The sequence below is a fragment of the Vicugna pacos genome, chromosome 18 (assembly GCF_048564905.1).
Source record: "Vicugna pacos chromosome 18, VicPac4, whole genome shotgun sequence".
Classification (NCBI taxonomy): Eukaryota; Metazoa; Chordata; class Mammalia; order Artiodactyla; family Camelidae; genus Vicugna; species Vicugna pacos.
The window spans coordinates 40,012,236-40,034,961 of NC_133004.1; the positions used below are offsets into that span (position 1 = coordinate 40,012,236).

At 54.4% G+C, this 22,726-nt stretch overlaps 1 protein-coding gene and 1 long non-coding RNA gene across 18 annotated transcripts in view; one reads left to right on the forward strand and one right to left on the reverse strand.

Moving 5' to 3' along the window:
• Positions 1-22,726, reverse strand: part of CUX1 (cut like homeobox 1) — a 352,302-nt gene that overhangs the window by 54,359 nt on the left and 275,217 nt on the right. For 4 of the 11 annotated variants that reach the window (XM_072943155.1, XM_072943154.1, XM_072943151.1 and 1 more), the window contains exons 12-20: positions 14,250-14,308; positions 11,140-11,188; positions 10,286-10,382; positions 8,648-9,319; positions 7,467-7,532; positions 6,050-6,151; positions 3,990-4,819; positions 1,864-2,029; positions 1,278-1,334 (exon numbers count right to left, since the gene is read on the reverse strand). In XM_072943155.1, the coding sequence (XP_072799256.1) occupies positions 1,278-1,334; positions 1,864-2,029; positions 3,990-4,819; positions 6,050-6,151; positions 7,467-7,532; positions 8,648-9,319; positions 10,286-10,382; positions 11,140-11,188; positions 14,250-14,308 (2,098 nt within the window). The remainder of the gene's footprint in view (positions 1-1,277; positions 1,335-1,863; positions 2,030-3,989; positions 4,820-6,049; positions 6,152-7,466; positions 7,533-8,647; positions 9,320-10,285; positions 10,383-11,139; positions 11,189-14,249; positions 14,309-22,726) is intronic. The other 7 variants (XM_072943159.1, XM_072943158.1, XM_072943157.1 and 4 more) reach the window with 5 other exon arrangements.
• LOC140687140 (uncharacterized) lies at positions 10,802-21,967 on the forward strand. 7 transcript variants are annotated; one of them, XR_012061273.1, is made up of 5 exons: positions 10,802-12,078; positions 14,544-14,655; positions 16,002-17,887; positions 18,498-18,618; positions 19,628-19,834. It is a non-coding gene; the product is annotated as an uncharacterized lncRNA (long non-coding RNA). The 7 variants fall into 7 exon arrangements; XR_012061272.1 differs by having other exon boundaries at positions 16,002-17,879; XR_012061274.1 differs by having other exon boundaries at positions 16,015-17,879.

Genomic DNA, 22,726 nt, shown 5'->3' on the forward strand with positions numbered 1-22,726 from the left:
GAGGAGGCCAGCTTTCCATCAGAGCAAGAGGTAGGGCTCATTTTCCATGCAAACGTCCGCAAAGCTCTAGCACAAACAACTACGCCCATTATTTTCCCTAATGTGTTTTGAGTGAGAGCCAGGGCTGTGTAAGTTCTCCAGTAATTGCTAATTAAATTGGCCAACCCAGAAAGGCAGTGAGAAGGAAGTTCACCTGATCCGTCTTAGATGGACAACCACTCCATTTATATGTCCAGCCAAGAAAACCAACAGCTTGGGTTAGATACAGCCTTCCACCCATCAAGATGGGACACCTAAAACACGAAAATGTCAACCGGGAACTTAACTGTGAGCAGTGAGCGCGCTCCGGCTGCATCTGTGTGTGGGTTGGGTGTTTCGAAGCAGTGGAGGCGCTGCCGCCCAGCTGTTCCCCTCATGACACGTGTTTTCTCTCGTAAAACTTCCAGCAGGCTGGCAGGCTCCACGCTCCTCACTTAGCTTTGTTTGTGTTTTCAATGAATCAATGGGATATGGAGACTAATCAACATGTTTAGAAAAATAAAGAAAGGAAAAAAGAGGAAGGGCTCATGATGCTGACTGCTCCCGAAAGCTGGGTGGGAAAAGCTTGGCACAAGCGGGAACACAGGAAGGACACGGAAAAGGTCCAGGAGCCAGGCACGCGGGCCGCCCGGGCCGCCGCGTCCAGGTGTGAGGAAGGAGTCCGCAGGGCAGAGGTGTGACCTCAAAGACCAGACCTTGCGGCTCTCAGATGCCGGCAGGAAGCAGCCCCAGTGCCTCGGCAGAGCTCTGGGCCCGCCACCGCCTGCTCCCAGGCTGGACTCCAACCCCAGTCCCCCTCTGCTGAGCCTCACAGCTTGAACTGCGACCCCCAGGTCTTCCAGATGGTCTCGACATCCCCCTACCCCGACCCCAGTGGAAGAGCAATGCCCACTCCTTGTCCCCTGTCCCCTGCTATAACACTGGAAACTGCCTGAGCAAAGAATCCGTCTGACTTGAGCTCCAGCCCCGAACCCAGGGCTTCACACCTAGAAGCCGACAAAGTGATGAAGAACTCGGTAAGGAGCTGGAAAGCGTCGGAGGAACCTGCACTCCGCTGGCCGTCCTCCCTCTCCACTAGAAACTATGGCCTCGAGCAACCCAGTTCACTAGGCGGATACCGTGTTTTTGGCTCACCGGATCCAGAACAATAGATCCTTCAAGTCTCCCCATTATAGACCAGAGGAAGACATAAAAGGCAGGGAAACATTTCACACAAAACAACAGAACGTGCTAGTTACCTGAGCTCACACAGCCCTGCTGCAGAGGGTCCTGTAGCGACGTCACTGAGTGGAGGACTAAATAAGAGAAAGGGTTGCAGTTAAACGAGGAAACAAACTGGGGGGTTTAAAGCTTCCTAATACGCTGGGTGCAGCCGAGGGGCGCCGGCATGAGGGCCCCAAAGGCCCAGGGGAGGGTCTCCACTCCCTGCAGGGAGGCCCAGAATTGGGGGGCGTCCAGGCAGGTAGGCAAAGCTGCCGGTAGAAAGCTGGGCCCCAGTCGGGGAGCAGGCAGAAGCTGTCACCCGTGAGGTGTTTCATTCTGTGCCTTTGACTGATTTTCTTTCCTGAGTCCCTGATTTAGCTACTTGACTTTTACCTATATTTATGTATAAACAGCATTTTCTTAATTGGTAACTCATCTTCTGCTGCTTATAAAATTAGCTAGGCACAATCTTCTCTCTCCTAAAAACTAAGTCAGTCCCTTGGGAACAGGTCGCAGAGGAAGGGGGCAGTTCTCAGCCAGCAGTGGAGAGCGTGGCTGGCGGCCTCCCTGCGCTGACTCCCCTCCTCCCTCCCAGCAGCAGCCCAGCAGGGCCGCCCTTACCTGGCCCTGGCTGCTGCCCTTGCACAGGCAGGACGCCCTGGCCCAGCTCGCCATTCAGCCAGAGCTGCATCCGGATGAAGGGCTCGCGGCCTTTCTGGGTCAGCTTGCTCCATGGCTTCGGCCGGGACAGCATGTCGCTGACACTGCCCTGGGACAGGCCCAGCACCTGGAATGGCAACCAAAGGCGCACGGCATCAGTGCCTAGGGTTTGGCGTGAGGCCGCAGAACGCATCAGTGATACGCACAAAGCTGTGCGGCGGCGTGGCAGGGATGGAAGACACACAGGGGGCAAGCACTCCCGGGGCCGAGCACCGACCCAGCCACTGCCTGCTGGGCGGGGATGGCCTGGGGTGGGCGATGTTCTTTTCAAGGTCACTGGTAGGCTGATGCCCTGGTACAGGGAGCCATGGTTATAGTCCCAGCTCTCAGCTCCCAGGGAGAGAAGGGCTGGGAAACGGAGGGGAGGGGTTCTCTCCCAGGGTCTTGATCCTGCCAAGTCTGCGGGGTTGTCCTGACAACCCAAGGAGGAAGCACCAAAACCATCTTGCTCTTTGCCTGGTGGCGCCAGGAAAGGCTGAGGTGCTGGGGGCCAAGGATCGCTTTAGAGTAGGAGCAACGGATGCTGGCAGGATGTAGGGGCCCATCCCCTTTGCTGGCGTTGGGCCAGAGGGGCATTTAGAAAGGTCTGCTCTTTCTGATCACATCCTGCTCTGTGGTAGGGGCCCAGAGGTGAGCTAGTGGTGACAGAGGAGCCAGCCTAGGAGTGAAACTCACTGCAGACGGTCGACAAGTTGCATGCACACACCCGACTTTTCTTACGCTCACATATGGCCATACATATGTATGGGCACAAACACCCCCCACAGGACACAGATGCAGCCCAGAGATATTTAGGGGCTGCATCCGATCACTCTTTGAAAAGTTCTCAAGTTCCAGAATAAACTGCACTCATGGGCCAAACAAGTTCAATGCTATTAAGTCTCTGCTAAATTTAAGGCATGAGCACAAATGTCTATTTAAATGTTCTCAAATGATATTTTTACAACACTGAACTAGAAATTTCAAGGGACTTTAAATTCTCATCCTCATTTCTGTTCACCCCATCACCTTTTGCAAAATCAGGACAAAGAGTTCACAATCCTATGGCAAGGATCTGTAGCCTAGTATATTACAAACATTAATCTGAGGGCAGGACCTGGTAAGGGGGGGTAGAAAGTTGGGGGGAAAGGTTCCATGTGGGCCTCTCAGAGGCCACTGTTGACTGGGCCACATGTCCCTCAGGAAAACTGTCTTTTAGGGGACTGGAACATTTCTCCTTATGTTCAGCAATTCATCACTTAATCTAAAATGATCCTAGGGTATAATGTTTACAATATATTTTGCAGGCCTGGTAAATCCCCATTATCCAGAATCTCAGTGATCAGGATGTGCCAAGAACCGAAAGGGTCTGGGAGCTCATCCACAACCCACATAGTTTCATGAGCCAGGGAAGGACACTGTGGAAACAAGGGTCTTCAGGGCCACTCCTGGGCTCAGCCTGGGCCCTGTGCAGCTCTGCCTGGGCTACCTCTAGCTGTGCATCCCTGGACACTTGCTCCACCCCTCTGACTGGACAATATCCGAGCACCTTCTGAATTATGAGAAAGGTGCAAATACGCTTCACATTGCTGTTTCTATCCAGTGCCCTCTGGTCTCTGCATGCTGGCTGGCTTTCTCTGTGATCAGATCAGATCCTCTGACTGAAACAGGCAGTAGAGGCGCCTCTGGGCTCCACCTGGCAGTGGGGACAGGATTGAATTTGGTCACCTGCCAGCTTGGAGCACACAGTTAACTTCCCCAAGCTTCAGTTTCCTTATTTGTCAAATGGTGACTTTGCCACTTGCCTCACAGTGTGATGAGGGGTCACAGTGGGTGAGAGAGGCTTGCCTGGAACCTGGCCCCCAGAGGGGATGCAGCAAATGGGACGTTCACTGGCCAGCATTCCCTAGAAGTCTGGGAATGGACGCCCCATGATGCTCTCTGGTTAATTACGTGGGTGTTGGCTACACCCTCCAGGCAGATACAGATACTCCATCTTGAGCAATGAAGAGACCGGAAAACCCAGGCCCCCGAACGGAATCCCTTACCTTCTCCCCAAAGATCCTTTGACAAATGCCGTTCTTGGCCAGCTTCTCTTTCACCTGCCGGGTGAGCTCGATGGTATCCACCTCCTGGTACATGTAGATCTCGTATTGCTCGGGGGTCAGCGGGGGAACCGAGGGCTTGGTGGGCTTCGACAGGGGCACGATCGGGGAGGAGGGCAGAGGGCTGTTCTGGGGTGTCTCGCTGCGGCTGGCCCCGGTCAGGCTCAGCTCCGAGCTCTGGGAGTATGGCGACTCGGCGCTGGGCCAGTCCTTCCAGTACTCGGACGAGGAGGGGCCCTGGAGCTGGCTGCGCTCGGCCCGCGGCTGGCTGCCCCCCCCTTTGTCTTTCCCGCCGCCGGCTTCCTCGGCCTTGGCGTCTTCGGGAGGAGCGCTGCTCTTCCTCTCGGGCTGGACGGCGCTCCACCAGTGGTCCTTCCACACGCCGCTGCGGCCCAGCTCGCTCTTCACGTGCCGCAGGACCCCCTGCGCGGCGTCGGCCGCCCCCTGGAGGTCCGGCCCCGGCGCGTCCTGGGACTCCTTCTTCAGGGCCGGGGGGTTGGGCAGAGCGGGGACGCTGGCCTCGGGAGCCGAGGGGGGCTTCTTCAGGGAGATGGCGAGCGGCGAGTAGCTGGACACCGATGACATGGGCGAGGGGGACATTAACTTGGGGGTCAGGATGGCGATGTCAGTCTGCGACAGTGGTGCTGGCTTTAAGGCGGGGTCGAGGGCAGCCTGCTGGGCCTCCATCTCGCGGCGGGCCTGCTGCAGGATGGAGCGGATGGCGTCGTCGGAGTTCCCGCTGCTGGACGCGGAGGAGGGCTGGGCCGGCTCTGCTGCGGAGCAAACACAGAGGTGAGGCGGTGGCAGAAACCCCCCTCAGTCAGGAACGTGCTTTTTCACTCCACTTCCTCCTCACTTGACCTGCCACCGAATGCAGATTATTCGGGAGAACCGCGCTGCTCTATTTTTCCAACATTTTCCTGGTCGTGAAACATTCATGCATCCTGTCTGAGCAGTGATACAAAGGGCTCACACTACTGCCCTGTGACCCTACGGCCTCCGTGACACACCAACTGAAGGGACTTAGGATCATGTGATGGGGGGTATGCGTGCAAATGCTCCGTGACACCATCTTAGGCTCTCTTCCCCGATTATTTTAAACGTTAACATTCTCATGTGCTCTACTGCAAAATTCTAGTGGTTTGGTTAGCTCAGATTCTCTTCTGGATGGGTGACTATGGTGTGGCCACCAAGGGGGAGGGCGAGGGAGGGACCACAGTGGGCAGTGGGCAGGTCCCAGCTCAGGAACCTAGGGGGGGTGGCCAGGTGGTGGCAAGTGCTCAGCTGTCACGGCTGCAGGCCTGGCGGGGCCTCGCGACCAGACCCACGGGGGAAGGACTCCGCAGAGCAGGGGCTTTGTGGGCACAGGGCAGGTGTGTGTCTGTGTTGAACCCCAGGAAGAAAACTCAGGCTCTTGGTTTCCTCACCAACAGGTCTGAGCTGAGTTTACAGCATGGTGTGCCTCTCAATCAAAGCTCAGTTGGGGAAAAGCTGAAAGGTGAGAGTTCTCGCCTCTTAGATGAGGCAGCTCTCAGGGAGCTCTGAGGGCCGATTCCTGGGGCAGACTGACTGCAGAGGTGGACATCCATCCTTTAAAACCTCCTGCTCCCCCTGGGCAACATTTGTTTCATAAAGCCACTGTTAAGAATTTATTTTTCACTAGTGTTCAGTCAAGCATCTATCCAAATACCAAAAGCCTGTATTGCATTTAAAAAAGGGAATCTGATATAAACTACTTGCTAATTTAAGTCACGGAGGTTCTAGGCCAGGGATACATTCTTGAGTCCATGCTAGGGAATGACATAAGACAGAATGGTAACTATTAGCAAAATATATGTCATGCAGACCTGCTCCTTGCTGCACTTGCCTAAATGCTTGAAAACATGCATTCTATTGTTTAAAAAAACAAACAAACAAACAGTTCATTACTGCTGACCAGAGCGCTCATGACAATTGCTGTAACTAAGCTGGGAAGACAGTGGTGGAAGACTTAGACTCCGTACCAGTTTTCTGGACTTGCAGCTCCCTTTTGGCTTGTTCCAGGATGGACTTGATTGCTTCATCAGACCCGGTCTCTGAGGCTCGGATCCGGGTGGTGATGTTACCTGCAGGGAGAAGCCACACTGATGACACCAAACCCACACCTGGAACAAAATTCAGTGCTACACGAAGATGTCATTCTGCTAAATAGCTCCCGAGTTGAGGTGATGACAAGGAGGTGGGCATGGCCTCCTGTTTATCTGTACCTGCTGTGTGTGCAACTTCACAGCGGGTACTGTGGCCTCGGGCAGGAAGGGCTTCCTGCTGACTCCACCTGGCATCAAATAGTACTTGGCCGGTGGGACAAGCTCTCAAGTTCCCCAAGCTGGATGTCACCCGCAGGTTGGGACCAGGGAGAGCAAATCTTTTCATCCAGTATAAAAAAAGATGAAGGATTAAAAGGCAATGCTTTTTTGGTGAGTCATTTAAAAGCAACTCCAACTGCTTTGGCTTGGGACTCCGCTCAAGGCTCTGTACATGTACTTGAGGCCGGTATCCCAGAGGGGAAAAGTGGGCCGGGAGGGCAAAGGGTTGAGGCTGGTTCTCTCTCAAACGTTTGCATGCACAAGGTGAAGAGGCTGAAGGCTTAAGTTAAAAATTTTCGGGTCTCTTATCACATACTGTCTTTTGAAAATTTATGAACAAGGAGAGAAGCCTGCGGACATCTCCTAAAGGACAATTCAGTCTTTCGGTCACATGGTGATGCTCTGCTGAGCAGCCACACGTACAGATGCACTGAAGCCACTACGGCCCGGGGCTGGCCCCCGGCCTTCCTGGAAGCCGTCCACGTGTTTTAATTTTCACTACCTTACTAAATATGAACCTCCACGTTAAACCATTTAAAAACAAGCCAACCACCAGGACAAAACCCCATTAAAGATGCGACTCCGAGGAGGGCAGTGGGGGCTGGCTTGCCGGGACCCGCGGGAGAACTGGTGACCCTTGGAGCCTGTCTACTCGGTAGCACCCTCGACAGAGTTCAGGGTTCAGGGAGGTACAAGGAAGCAGCAGCATCTCACTGGACTCAGTCACCTGACTTTTTCTCAGAGCAACAAATGTTATTCTTTCACCTGCTTCTGAGAAAACGAGGAAAGGCGTAATTTGAATCTGAGGGGGGTTGGGATTCGTACTGAGGGGCTAATGCTGAGTGGTGCCGCCTCCTCCCCGCCTCTCCTGCGCTCGGGAGAGCGCGGCGGGCAGCTCGGGAGGAAGGGGCTGTGCGTACTTGAACCCGTGCTTTGTTTTATACTTACTAGCTCTGTTTTTCCATCAGGTTCCAGGCCAGAATCACACTGTACAGTTTTAACCCAAATACACAGCTAAGGACATGCTGCTTCCTAGGTTACTAACTGCAAAGAAAAACACCTGCCTGCAACATACCTTCAGACCCATTTCTTCGTTTCGGTACTTCCTGAAATAGTCTGTTCAGGCTCTGGCCTGGATTCTCTGTTGAAAAACAAGTGTGGTAAGAACAAAACAATCAGGGGGATGGTGGTGTTGACGATATGGGCTGCGTGACATGAAATCTGAGCTGCCTGTCACTACAGAGAGGGCTCAGGGCTTCCTGTGCCGCTCGGGAGTCACTAGAAACTTCTGAGAGGCCCTTCCCTGACCAACCGGCTGGCAGAGGCCACAGCTCTGCTGACAAAGGAGATCAGATGGACCTAAGGGGCGGCCGACGGCAGCAACGCCACGAGGGTCAGATGGAGGGAGCTCTGCCGCCCAGCGAATCGCCCACCAGCCCCGGAACAAAGCTCACATTAATCATCCAAAGACAGTCAATTTCAGTTAACATCGCCAGAAGAGGCCACCACGTCCTTTGTGCAAACTGATGCTGTCTCCCCTCTCCGTTTGAGTCTAAAATTTCAGGGTATGTCAGATGTGTCTGCTAAGAGTCCCTCTCTCTGTCACTGCTGACTTGGCAGAACGATCCCTGTTGTTAAAGAGGGAAGGAATTCTTGCAATCAGGGATGTGACGGACTTTTTAATCTTTATGGAGGGTGGGGCAGGAAGGGTGTTTTAATAAAGCTTTCATGTGTTTTACTCAAGGCAGGCGTGGGTTGCTCGTGACGCTAAACAAATCACTAACGGAGTGGAAACACTGGGCGTGAGCTGACCGCGGGACATACTGCCCGCCCCACCGTGCGGAGGGGAGGCCGGGGCACGCGGTTGGTCTGCTTGCCCCACGGAGACGGTGCTGCACGAGGATGCTGCGGCTCTAGGGCTGGATGGTACCCACGGGCCCCTCCCACCCCGAGGCCAGCACCCAAGGCCGAAAGGACCTCTGGGCACTAAACGTGTCAGAAAACGTCACGCGTGAGGTAATTCCCTGTTACCGAGTTTACTATGTGAGGTGCTGAGTGAGTTTCCGAGGCCAGATCTCCCAAATCTAACAGCTTTACGAGCTCATGCCAGTGGACCCTGGAGCTCTGGAAATGGCAGGGCTGAGAGGATTTTACCTGATGCGATGCGCAAATGTCTCATCACACACACACACAGACACGCACACACAACCCTGTGACGGGCCCACGCGTGGGCGCCAACCCACGCGAGCCTCTCACCTCTCTGTCTGCCTTGGATGCTGCGAAGAGCCAGGATGTTCTGCTCGTCCGAGAGGAACTGCTTCATCTTGTGAAAGGGCTCCTTGCCGCGAACCGTCAGTTTATTCCATGGCTTGGGCCGGGCCAGAATCTCGCTCACAGACCCTTGAGACAGTCCCAAGACATAGTGTCCAAAAATGCGCTGTCCGATGTTGTGCTTGATCAGCTGCTCTTTCACCTGCCGGGCGATTTCTGCAGTGTCCATCTCCTCGCCCTCAGAGACGCTCCCAGCACTTTCTGACTGGCTGGGAGACGGGGCCATGCCATTTACATCTGGGCTTTGTTGTAATGGACTTTGGGAAGATATGGAGTTTGTGCTGTATGGACCTGTTGAAAAAATCATGCTTGTGCTTCCTGCTTCCTGTATGGCCTTGGAGTAGAAGGACTGCATTAGCTGTCGTTGGAGGAGAGAGTTTAGTGCAAATTTTCCCGTAGAAGCCAGGGGTAGGCTGGGGCTTGCCAGGGATGAGCTGAAAAAGTCTTGCGTTAACCCCGCTGGTGAGAACTGGTGTGTACCATTAGTATTGGAAGCCTGCTCCCCCGTGTTGCGGGGCAACTGAGAAGGAGGGGAGGCCGGCAAAGGTCCAGGACGCCGACTCTCAGGCTGGTCTTTCCCTTTTCTCCTGGCTGACCCTACAAGGAAGGGCAAACATAATGCATTATGGGGGATTCAAAAGGGAAAAAAAACCAAGACCAAAATGCAAAGTGTGCCCCGCAAAAGGGAAAAAAAAAAGTGCAGATTTTACCAGGGCCAATGAGGTGTGTTGGTTTGTTTTTCGATTGAATTTTTAAGTTAGCCAAACGAGGCCCCCCGAAACAAGCAACATGCATTTCATGTTTGCACCTTTCTTGTACGTTGCAGCCTGGAGAGTTCCCCTTGACATAGAGTCAAACTCCTAACGTGACAAGGAGCCGGTACCACACACAGTAAAGAGTCGACAGGTCGCGGGCCTCTCATCGGGCCTCTAGCATTCGAGCTCTAACCAGAAGGGCCCCACCTGAGGAGCAGCAAACACTGACATTTTGGGACCAACGGATTCGCACACCACTTGCTCTGAGGCGAATGCACTGCACCGAGTCCACTCGATCGAAGGCACGCACATTTTAAGAATGAAATATCACCGGAGCCCGAGACACTCTCAAACGCTTTACCAGCTGCCAAAACCCGAAGCAGTCAGTGACGCCACCACTTTGGGACGAGCAAAGAAAGGCTAAGGATGGGGGAGGCGTTCCCAAGGAAAACCTGACAAAGGAAGAAAAGCTCCACTGAGCCGGCCGGGAAGGGCAGGGGCTGCCCCGGAAACGCCACAGGAGAGGCCGCACAACTAGGAAGAGATCAGAAAAGCCACCGTCCTCGAGCATCCCTCCGGCAGCCCTGCCTGCCTGCCCTCCGCAGACGCCCTGCGGCCGGCTACGCGTCTCGTCTGGACCGCCTGGGCGGGGGGAGTGAGGAGGACGAGGAGGAGACCGAACACGCATTAGTCAAAGTTCTCATCCCCCGCTGACGCCCGCCATGCACCGGCCCCGACTCACGGTTTGCCTTCCTCTTCCTCGACCCCCGGAGGGGCCGAGCGCGGGCGCGAGACCTTGTCAACCTACCGCTCAGGTCACTGTTGGAGATGCGCAGCGCGGCGTTCTCGGACTGCAGCGCGCGGTTCTTCTCCAGCAGCAGCACCTCCAGGGGCCTGGGTGCGTCCTAGATGGGGCAGAGCGGGGCTCACCGCGTGGCCGGCCACTGGACCCCACAACCCCCACCCTGCGGCTTTCCCACCCGCCTCTCCTGACCCTGACCTGTTACAGAAATCGGACCCCCAAGGATGCTCCCTACATGAGTTCCTCTCCAGAATAACTCATTTCAGTTGAAGTAACTTTTCTCCTTCTAGGCTCACAGTTTCCAGACAGCGAACTATTCTCTGTTCTGTCCCCAAGTCTGAGAATCTAAACCTATACCTCTTGGCCATGGGACAGGCTGCCGAGCCACACACCTGCCAGAAGTCTCCTGCAAAGGGGACCTTTTTTGCTGCCAGTCACTGAGAGTCTGCTGTCTTCTGGAATTTTGGAGCGGGATTCTAATGTGAGGACTTAAAATTCTAATTGGCCACCGGGTTACCATGTGCCATTGTCATCTTAGCCCCGTGTCTCGTCCACGTGAGGCAGGCGATCAGGGTCCCTGAGCCAAGCCACCCGGGCTGACCTTTAACACAACCTGAAACCATTTCTTTCCATGTTCTTAGCACCTGCAATTTCACTTGAACCGAGTTACCGGCTTGGAAAACACTAATGGAATTTTCTCTTCTTGCCCCTTTTTAATTGAAGAGAATTTACTTTCACTTGGGTAGCTATTCCTGAGGAGTTACTCGTCAGCTGTGGGCGAGGAGTCGCATAGAAACATCATGATTGTGAAGCAGCGAGGGGACGCTCACCCACACGGAAAGCAAAGTGAGACCCGGTACCTGGGTGCCAGCTCCTTCGGACGGTGCGAACTCCATGGACTTCAGAATACTGCGAAGAGCAAGACAGAGCGGTTACCTCCTGCCCGGACCTTCGAGCACAGCCGCGCTAATGAGCGGTCACGTCAGCGTTCCCTGCTCTCCAGGAACTGAGGAGCTGACAACTTTCACAACTTCCCTGGCAGCCTTATCATCTGAGAGCGTCTCTGGGATAACTCTTCAACTAGCAGTTGGCCAGCAAAAATTCCTTGCCCAGCATGTAAATCATTCCATATGGAATCACACCAGGTCTGTTCAGAGTATAATTTTAAAGCGGAGCTGAACATAGACATAACATTGCCGCCAGTGGGACGGATTTGTCAAGCTAAGCGGGGCCGAAAGAGCTGTAATGAGGAAGGTGGGGAGAGAAACCTCTGCCCTCGACCGCCGCCCCTCACGCACACTTGGCAGCTGGTACCCGGGGCCCAGGGGGATTGGCGAGGGGCAAGATCCCACAGCTGGGTGGCCCCAAAGCGGCAGCAGACCATCACGGCAGCCCCAGGCTGGGGAAGGAGCCACCACAAGGGTGTAAGAACCCATCCTGATTTCTCCTTTGTTCTCCTTATCACTGAAACCACTCTGGCTTGGCCTGTTTCAACAAGTCTGAGAGCTGCGCGGGTTCGGGATGCCCGGCACTGCTTGCAGGCTCTGCCCAGGTGGACATTTCTTTCTTTCTGTGGGTCCACGTGGCCCTGAGAAGCCCGGGTGCCCCTTGCACACTCGAGACAGGAAGGCGAGAACGAGGGTCACTTCCATCCAGCACACTGGGCCACCTGCGTGCTCTCTCCCAGCCGTGCCGTCCAGAAAGCACAGTGTGGACAAATGCCCAGGACCTCGAGACCCCTGTATGCCTTGGCCACCGGGAGCTCCAGTAAGGAGCTGACCGCTCTTCGTTTCTCTGAGGTTGTGTCTTCCTAGGGCCCCTGTCACGTAAACCAACAAGACAGGAACAAGGAGGAGCTGACAGGGCGTAAAACTCATCGTTTTGTTTTGCGGTCAGCTCCTGAGGATAATGAGGACTCTGGGTCCCACTGCAACGAGGAGGGGAGGGGAGGGGAGGGGAGGCAGGCGAGCAGTCTGGACAAACTTGCCTTTTCTTAGCGGCTGTCACGTTGTTCGCAACTATATTCTTGTCTGAGATCTGCTTTAGGATCATGTAAGAAAAGACTAAGTGCGTCCCTAAGTTTATACTAAAAACATCAGTGTCTCTTCATTTACTCAACAAATTTAGCGACAGCCTATTACCCGCCTGGCGCCGTGCAGAGTCAAAACCACTCACCCTCAGGAACCCTACGGGAGGTGCAGGGTAGAAGACAAAACCCAAACGGCACGAGTAGGAGAAAACCAGGGTGGGGCGGCGGGTCTGTCTCGAGCTGTCAGCGTTTGAGAAGGGCCCTGAAGGGTCCAGAGGCTTTGCAGACCCCGGGTGGGGTGGGCAGGGACCCTGGGGCTGAGATGGGCCAGAACCGACTGCTGGCAGATGTCTAGAGGACACTGGGATCCCCAGGAAGTGGGGAGCCAGGGACACATTTTAGCAGAAAAGCCACCTGAATGGAGTTTTCAGATGCCTCCACCGTGGTGGGGCTGTGGTGTGCAGACGTGGCAGAAGGGCCAGCGGGGATGCGGGAAGGCTGTTCAGGGAGGAGGGTGAGGGCCAGTCTGCGGAGGGGCGAGACCGCAGCCAAGAAGCATTGGGTCTCCGGGGATAGAGGTGAGCTCGGAGGAGGGGGTGTGGGGCCGACCTCAGCTTGGGAAGAGCAGGGGCTTGGGCGAAGGGATGGGGAGGCAGGTACATAAGTAAAAAATTCACCTCCGTAAGTTGGAAGTGGGGTAGGGGGAGGGGACAGAGCTTGAAGAGGCTGGACCTGCAGAGAGTCTGGGGGTGTCCAAGGGGTGCTGGCAGAGGCTGTCCACATTGTGGGGGTGAGGCTGCTCAGGAGAGAAGTGAGGGGAGCCCCCCGGAGTCACCCCGCCAGGGAGGCTACTGACGGTGGTGGCGAGGAGGTCGAAGAGGCCTTCCAATGGGCTTTTTTAGCAAACCCGAGGGAATGGAATTAAGAATATAAAGAACAGCATGGTGAGTAGGTGGAGGCTTATTTTAAAAGGAAAAATTAAAAATGTCAGCAGGAGAAAAAAGCTGATGGAACAGCAGGAAGAAGCAGGAAGGAAGGGACCCAGGGTGGAGGGGTCAGCCTGGAGAGACAGGACGGAGAAGCCAAGACCAGAGGAGTAAATTCCAAGGTAAAGGCAGCTGCGGGGCATCTGTCTCCTTCATGAAGCAGAGCACTAGGGCGTCTGCTGGGGGTCAGGGTGCAGCTGGGGCCAGGAAAGAGCACAGAGGGTAGGGCAGGGCCACACGTCACAGGGATTCCCTCTGCTGTGTTTGGTAACCTGGCCGTGGAGGCAGGGAGGCCCAGGAGAGACTCTGTGAGGTAACGCATGAGGCCGGGGGGTGGGGTGGGCATGTGCACTGTGGGGGGCTGCCCATGAGTCTGGAGAGCGCTGGACTCGGGGGCAGGTAGGGACCAGTGTCTGGGAACTGTAGGAGGGCCAAGGGCAGCTCAGGGGAAGGAGTTTGAGGCGGGAGGGTCAGGCTGGGCTGTGGGGCTGAGGAGGGAACTTCTAAGTGTGAGAATGTGAGCATTAGCACTGAAGGGAGGAGAAGCTTCCAGCTGTTGCCTCTTGGATGGAGGTGGAGAGGAGAAGGCCCCAGTGTCTAGGTGGCCAGGGAGGTGCGAGGCCACGAGCCCCCTTTAGACTGGAGAATTTTCTTGCTCTTATCCTCCTGTTTTGGGACCTTACAGCTAAAAAATAAGCTCATATTTTATATTTCCTCTAAGGGCAGTATCTCTTCTGATTCTGTGCATATTGGCAATTTTTACACACAGAGTTTTATAAAAAGTCCAAAGAATTCAGGCACAGGCCTGAGTGCAAACAGCCGCACTGCTGGGCGGCTCGGGACATGGCCCATCAAGGACCCTGCAGCCGCCCCCTGGCTGGCCCGGTGTTTCCTGAGCAAATGTCCCCAGTGAGCCCTGGCTTGTGAATGGCCGAGCTGGCACCTCCACACTTACTTTAGTTCTTTCTTCACCTCTTCATAGTCAGCCTGTCCTTTGAGTTTTTCTTCCAGTTGCTGAAAATAGAGAGGGATTTTGTTAGTGGTTGTGTCCAAAATAGGTCTACGGGCTTTGCCATGGACTGAAAGTTGTGTCCCCATCAAATTCAAATGTTCAGATCCTAAGCCCCGAGGTGATGGCATTAGGGGGTGGGACCTATGAGAGGTGATGTGGTCATAAGGGTGGGGCCCTCACAAATGGGATTAGTGCCTTAAAAGAGACCCCAGAGAGCTCCTTCACTGTTTCCACCAGGTGAAGCCACAGTGAGAAAAAGGCCATCTGTGAACCAGGAACGGAGCCCTCACCAGACACCAAATTTGCTGGTGCCTCGATCTTGGACTTCCAACCTCCAGAACTGTGAGAAGTAAGAGTTTTTTGTTTATAGCACCTGGTCTATGGTATTCTGTCACGGTGGCCCCAGTGGGCTAAGACACTCCACTGACTACATTCCCTGTAAAGCATCTGGTGTCCCTGAGGGAGCCAGACACACACAGTGAAAGGTGACAACAGTGGTGGTGTCCCTTGTCCTTCACTCGTCTGGCCACCCCCCCCCACACACGGCAACCATAAGGTAATGTAAAACCTAATGAAAGCAGAAGGAAAAAGCTTTACAAAAGTGGAAAGCAGAATAAGGAGGAGGCCATTTGGGATCAAATCCCACAAAATGGCGAACAGGATGAAGAGATGCACCCCTGGTGTTTTAAAAGCAGTGTGTGGCTTTTCACAAACTGCGCGAGGCCAGCTGACATGCATAGTCGGTTGTCAACACCTTCAGTGGGAACCTGCTGACAAGAGACACAGCCCCTTTGTCGCTGAGGCTGGCATCCAGTGGGCACCAGGAAAGACACGTTTGTACTTCTGGTTGGATCCCTCCAGACATGGGGGTTTTAAGAGTGGAGGCCATTCAGCTGGGCGGTCAGTGGTTTCCCTGACAGATGGTTGTCTGAGTCCTGCAGGGAGGGTCCTCCCAGGGCACCCTGGCCAGCAGGGCCACGGCCGAGCACAGCTGACTTCCTGGCCCTAGAGTGCCCTTCAGACGGAAGGCCCGGGGCCTTTGTGTGAGCCCCAGGGGCTGACGGGCGCGACCGCACGTTTCCCAGTGTGATGATGCTCTGACATGTGCCACTCAAGCCTGTGAGCCCACCGGGTGTTCCCACGGAGCCCTGCAAGGCCGCCTTGTCAGGAAGAGCCTTTGGAGTAGAGTGGTCGGCACAGGGTGTTTCCTTCTATGAAGATGCTTTTTACCACCCCCTAACCATCCCCACCGAGCTCTTTGGGGGAAATGAGGCAGCTTGACACAAAACACAAAGTCCCAGCCCAGCGGGGGTTCTTGGCCATGTAGCATCTTGCCAAGGCTGGGGTGAACAAATTCTAATTCTTGAGTCAACAGCCCCTCTCCATCCACAGGGCTTCCAGTTACTTTTTTCAGCTCTACCTGACCAGCCACGTCTATGATCATAGATTAAAGCAGACCGAGAGCATTCTAGAGTTTGGGGAGGAGAGTTCCACCTGGCCCATCAGCCTTGATGCTCACCCAATTCCCACATGGCCTGTGGTTTTGAGAACTCAGGTGTTCACTCAACTCAACTCACGTAGCCCACCTTTTCCTCTCGCCCTTGCTGGTGGCTCCTTGTGTGTGTATTTCCCATTACGTGAACGGCTCTGCCCTAGTTTCTGTTAAAGATCTCTTGCCAACTTTATGTCTCACAGTTTCTCATCACAGTCAAACAGGGGGTAGCCTGCACTCATTTTCCGACAAAAGATCTTCAGGAGGTGCTCATGGAGAAGTGATTGCATTCATCCTCCTGTGGTCGGACAGCAGAAGCACGCCGGGTGGCCTCCAGAACACAAGCTGACCCGGGGCTGCCGGGGCACAGAGCGCCTTCAGAGTGTGAAATTCACCGACTCTGGGACGCAGCGCACACAGAAAATGTGGTCGTGTTCAGAGCACAGGAGGCAGACAGGAGGAAGGGACGACACGGAGCACTTCTGAACCTGGCCCGGCCCGGAACGCAGAGCCGGTCTGTCACTCATGGCTGGCCCCTTGGACCTGTGAATCAACGGCTCGTCCGAGCAGTGGGAGCAGCAGCAATGACCTCCACGAGCTGAACAAAGGCAGGACAAAAAGCCGGGGCAGGTGCTGGCACCGCGGGGCCTTCCCTGCAGGACCGCGCTGCTGCCAAGTCCTGGGGTGGGCTCCCCAAGAGCCCCGCCGCAGGTCTTCTTTGCAGACCTGTGACTGGCCCAGATCAGCAGGTTTGAGGACTAGAATCTGTTTAACTTGGTCAAGTAATAGTTTTCACTGAGAACTAAACAGCTTCCACTGAAATTTCTGCCATCTCCTTGGGGGCAACTGAATCAGGAAGCACCGAAGACGGAATCTGCAAACCTCTTCATCAGGACACCTGGATGGGGGCCTGGCAGGGCCGCCTCCCAAAGCCCATCCCCACGAGCTCTCCTGACAAACGACCCCGCAGAGCGCTGTCTCAGAACCACACCTGCGGTGGCCACACGGGTGGGAGGCACGTGGCCTGGGGCCCAGCACTGGAAAAAGACCAAGGGCCCTCAGCTCGGTTCGTTGACCAGACATGCACAGCAGGTCGAGTTCCAGAGGCTCCTGGACTGGAAAGGGCGGCAGGTGCTCCTGGGGGTCACTGTCTCTGGAGAGACTTCCCTCAGGTTTCGCTAACGCTTGCTGAGCCGCGGGCCGGATTCCAGGCTCGGCTCCACATCCCACATGCCATCTTACTTAATTATGGCCACACATCTGCAGAGCATCTGTCTCTTCCTCCAAGGAAAGAAAAAAAACCACTGGAGTTGTGCAGCGCACACCTTGGCAGAGCTGAGGCTGCCCCAGCAGCTGACAGAATGTGGAGGCAGTGAAGCACTGGTGGGCTGGGGCCCGACAGATCAGGGCCACGTCTGGCTCTGCCACTTAGCTGCGGGGTGACCGTGGAGAAGACACTTAACTTCCCTGAGCCTCAGCACCTTCATCTATAACGGCACCTACGGGACAGTGCTCTTGTGAGGATTAAATAAAGTACAGTCATCCCTCGGTACCCACGGGGGACTGGCTCCAGGACCTCCGTGGTCTCAAAGTCCATGGATGCTCAAGTCCCTTGAACAGAAGGGTGTAGTACAGTCGACTTCCGAATCGGTGGACGTGGAACCTGCAGACCCAGGGCCAAGCGTAACATGGAGTGCTTCGCCTGGCGACCTGCACGTGGCAAAGCACCCGTTAACGGTGGTTACTGCCATTACAGTAGTTATGACGATTCTGTCCCTGGTGGGTGGTACTGAATACAACTGTGTTGTTCCTGAAGACATGCTGTGCTTCTGAATCCAGGGCTCCGTTTATGAAGCTCTCCACAGCCCAGTTTGTTGTCTCCCAGTGTCCCCGCTGCGGCAGACCCTCGGAGGAGGCCAGAGGCCTGGAGCCGCTCTGGCTGTTAAAGACGCTGATGGCAGGAAAGGCAGCCCTGTATCCAGTGCCCTCAACACAGAATCTGGGAAGCGGGTCCTCCTGAAAAAGGACTCATGTGAAGCAGCACACGTGGGCCCCATTCAGAGAGAGGAGAAAGGGTCAAGGTGCGGAGGTGGGCTGCCCGTCAGTCCCTCTGGCTGAGTGTGACCCTGGGTGATGGGCGTAGCCTGTCAGGCTTCATGCTCCTCATCTGGGAAATGGGGAGATAAGAACAAGGGTTTTCCAAGGACAGCAGTGAGGAAATGTAGGATGCACGAGTGCAGACTTCAGGTGCCTCTCAAACAGGATAGTTGTGTGATGTAGGTCACATACATTTAATACTCATAAAGCACACCTGTGGTTCCAGGAACTTAGTAGGTGCTCATCAAATGTTTCTTAAATTGCCAGAGGAATTACCTCCATGGTCTTAAAATCCTGGCTACGACGCCAATAATAAGATAATCTAGTTTAAAATGCAAAGCACTTTGGCGTGCAGCAAATTAGGCACTAGATTTATAGAAGATACCCGTCTTAGTCAAGTCATAACACAGGGCTCTCCGTGCTCTAGGGCTACCAACTGAAAGGACCTCTGGCACGGAGGCTAATGTAGAGACCCTTGAAAGGCCTCCTCCTCTGGGTTGCACAACGAGGGGTCAAGGCCACAATACCTCCGCCACACGACAGACAGGGCTGGAGAGGCGATTGTGCTGCAGTTTACAGACGGCTCCATCTCTTCCTCCCAGACGATCCGAGCCAGGCTTTCAGCAGGGCTACCTGAAGACCCACCGCTCAGGCCAGGGACACGGGTGTGTGATTCCCACCTGACCTGGACCCACGGGCTGAGGGGCCGCCAGTCAGAACTGAGTGAGTATGACTGGGCTCCCTGGTCCAGGGCAGGGTTCCAAGGTTGACACTGCTGCTCTGGGGGCCAGAACTAGGCAGTGTGCACCTCCTTTTCACCTGAACCCCCTCTGGTCTCCACAGTTACTTGGTGAGAGGCAGCAGTTACATCAGTTTAGGGTCCACTGATGCTGGGCCTGGGGAGGAGCCCAGGGAGGCCCGGGTGGGTGCTCTGCCTGTGCTACAGGGATGCCGAGGACACGAGACAAAAAGAGGAGACCCACCCCCTTGCCAGATGGGGGGTGGGGAGAGTGACCATGACCCTGGAGGGCTGGTTGCCCGCTGAAGTGTGGCTCGGGACAGGAGAGGAGGCATCCTTGCAGGGCAACCCTCCGTTTCCAACTTCCACGAGCTGTGATCCAGGTGTGACCAGACACAGGAGACAGGAGCCAGCTCCTTCTCGTGGAACGGTGCCATCACAGACCGGAATGGTCCTGGCTCAACATTTTGGCCACCTGGACGTTGCAGGGTCGGCTAAGTGTGCCACGATCTAGGGACTGTCTGCAGGTGATGATCTAGATTACCTCACCTAGTGACCAGGGGCATGTGTGTCTAATTCTTCGTAGATTCCCACAGACAGTGATCTCCCTAAAGCATTTCCAGTAAGAGCCACTGGTTTACAGTGATTTCATAGGGACCCACGTAGGACCTCCAGCTCCAGCCTCAATCCTGATAGGACCTCAAGGCCTCTAACACAAAGCCCCTCGGTTTCTTCCCTTTGAGGCCTCTCTACTACTGCCTCCCTGGCCCAGGGCTACCCTCGCCGCTCCTCCTCCCCATGGAAGGCTCACTCCTTCCAGGCAGGACAAGGCTCTGGCAGGCTCGGCCCCTGGGCTCTCTGACACCGGGACGTTTGATGTTAGGACTTGCTTGCACTGTCCAGGGCGGCGGGGGCAGTGGAGGCCCCCCTCTACAGCCACAGGCTGGACAGCACCAGGCCCCGCCTCTCCTAACTTCAGCCACTTCCTCCCAGAGACAGTGATCGTCATCACACCCGCTTGCCAGTAAGCATCAAACAAGACGCGGATGTGAGAGCTTCATATAGAGCCAGGGATAAGATGCTCATTGAAATGCAGTCACGGGCAGCCTTGGTGCAGAAGAAACACAGGGCTGAGTGAGGGAACTTATGTAACCAAAGAGGCAGCGTCCAGAATTAAAGGCACTGAATGAGTACACAGAAGTGGCCGTCAGTCTTTTCTCCTGTTCCCCACCCCGAGGGACAGTGTGCTCCACGGTGGTTCAGAAGGACCCACCAGAACCTGGAGAGGGGGAGTGAGGGCTGCGGAGGGTTGGGGAGGCTTGTGCGGTTTGGAAAAAGGCCCCCAGGTGATTCTAACACATCTGCCCACCCACCCAGTGAGAAGTACTGGTCTTTAAAGCATCTGTAGAAAATATAACTTCTCCCTAGGGAAGACTGGCATTCTTTTCGCTAGCCTTTCTTAGAAACATCCGTTTTAAATCGGAGCTATTGGTAGCATTACCGTCTGTGCTCTGGTGAGTGTAACGCAGGTGACTGTCTCACGACACTGCCTCTGAGCTGAAGTTTTCCAACAGAGGACCACAGAATCGTGTTATCGGAAACAGCAGCCTTGTAACGTGAGTCGGGTTATTTCATTAATTATGAATACAGAATTCTCCCTTGCACGTGCAGTGGTGCAGAAGCACTTATCAGAATGGGCAGGAAGCAGCATCTCCCGCTTCTGACTCTGCTTCGACATCTATCTGAAGGCTAGAGGCCACACCACCGTATGTGGATAGCGATGGTGAACTCGGCTTGGACAAGTGGAGCACGGAGGGAGAGACTGGCACACATCCAACTGGTAACCTATCCTCACAACTATAAATCAGTTATTTTGGGGAAGGGAAGAAATACTAGTCACAAAGGGCAGAAGAGTTTCAAGGTGCTTGGGAAAACAAAACAATCAGTTCCCAAGTACATCCCATTTCAGAGTTTACCCCTAGGGTGTACTGGCAGAGAAACCCCCGTAAACCCGAGACTCTCAATAAACTCAAGGCTGTCCGTGATGCCTTCTGCCCTTGTGAGACCAGTCCCCACCCCGGAGTGACTGTCACGGAGCACATTAGCATTTATTTCAAAGGCCACCATCAGCGTCCACGGTGAAACCACCCACCGCACCGAGACACGGCTGGAGCCCAACTTGAGCCCTGCGCAGAGTGTCCCAGAGTCCCCCAGAGCTGAACAACACTGTCCAAGAAGGAGAAGACCAGGGAAGCGGGACGGCAGGAAGTAGGGAGGAGGAGGAACTGTGAAGTTCAGGGGTGGCTCCCGGCTGCCCTGAGCGGCCACCACTGTGGGGCCCGAGACCCCCAGTCTCGAAAGCATCAGGTTGCCAGTTTGACAGGTCTCATTCATGAAGTAGTTTCCGAATAATTGTTCCGCTGCTTAGTTTAGATTTGAGACTACAAATTACACACGTTAGGAAAAAAAAAGCCTTGGGAAGTATCTCATTCAATTAACCTTATTCCTTGGGGTGAGCGAGGCAGACGTGCTCGTTTGGGGAAGGCTGATGCCTTTTGCGTGCTGGTCCGATATCAGGGAAAGCTTCACTGCTGGCGACAAGGGGTTAAGATAATTAAAATCAGAGAAGTCTTGTTACTAGAGGATATGTTTTGATTATTAGATCAGATGAAGATAAGGGAGTAATAATTTTGGAAGAAGTATCGCCGAATTGTTTCATTAACTGTACGGTATTAAAGAATTCCCCCAAGATACGGATAAAGAACATTAATTTGTGAAACTGCGTTTCATTTTTCGTGAAGGCAAACATTAAAACCTTAACTGATTCAGAAGAAATTGCTCTATAATAAAAAATGTAAGGTCTTCAGCCTCCCTCTCCTACAGTCAAACTCATCGTGTATTGCATTGCATCTTTTAACTGTGGCAGAGGAGGGGAAGGCGAATGGTCTAATATGATCAATGCCGGCGAGCGTCAGAAGTGGCTAGAACATGACAAAATGAGATTTAATCTGAACTAAAAAGTGAGTACTGCACTCACTGGGCAGGCTGAAAAGAGAACAGAAAAACACTGGAGAGATGAACGCCAGGTCTCAGCTTCTCCCCAGAGCTGGCAGCACCGACTCCTCAGAGGGGCCCGGGCACCCGGCAATTTCTCAGGCTGCAGGTAAAATCCACCCCAGAGAGGCAAGGAAGAATCTAGTGAGGCTGAGCCCGGGGTGCACTGGCGCCAGCGACGTCAGGCCAGCGAGCTGCCAGGACAGACTTGCTGGCGACTTAGTTCTGCCCAAGAACCAAGAAACACGGTCATGTGTTGAGGGGGAAAAAAAAACCTCAAAAAAAAAAAAAAATCAAAATGGGCCTAGCCACATTCTAGAACTACTTTGTACAAGGAGAAGTTTTCCTGACATTTTTACAACTAACTCTGATCCAGTTTCTTCAGTGCAGTGACTATAATTGGCAGTTGGTCACTTATTCATTCACACCTGCCGCAAATGGAGGCTGAGCGGGGGCGGGGGGTGGGGGGGGTGGGCAGACGGAGGAGGTGCCCACACCCTCGCTGGTCCTGTCTCTTCTTCGTCAAATAAGATGCCACCGAGGAGTCCCTTCTGGCTTTGACACGTGAAACTAGAGTGCCAAAACTATCTTCAAATCATGCTAACTTCAACAGATTGGAAATACCTTAAATAAAGCATAATTAAAAAATGATAATGTAAAAGGTTCTGGGTTGTGCATCTGGGATATGAATTTATGGGAAGCCCAAGGAGGATCTAGCTTTTGGCAAGGCGGCTGATGACTCAGTCTGGGAGATAAGAGACTGATCATGGGGGCTCCCTGTGCTGAAGCAACACCACGCTTTGGGCCCTGGCCTGCAGCACAGGCCTGAGGGTCAAAACTCATCCCTGCAGCTTGGGAGCAGGGCCCACGGGGCTCGGAGCAGACGTGCCCTCAGCAGACCCCTGGCTTTCATCTTCTTGGGGCACAGGATGGGCTGGAGTCTCTCAGCGTGCTGGGTCCCCCTGCCAGCAGGCTCCTCTGAGAGCCCGGGAAGGCCAGCAGTCTGGACGGCCTGCACGCTCACAGCCACCCTGCCCC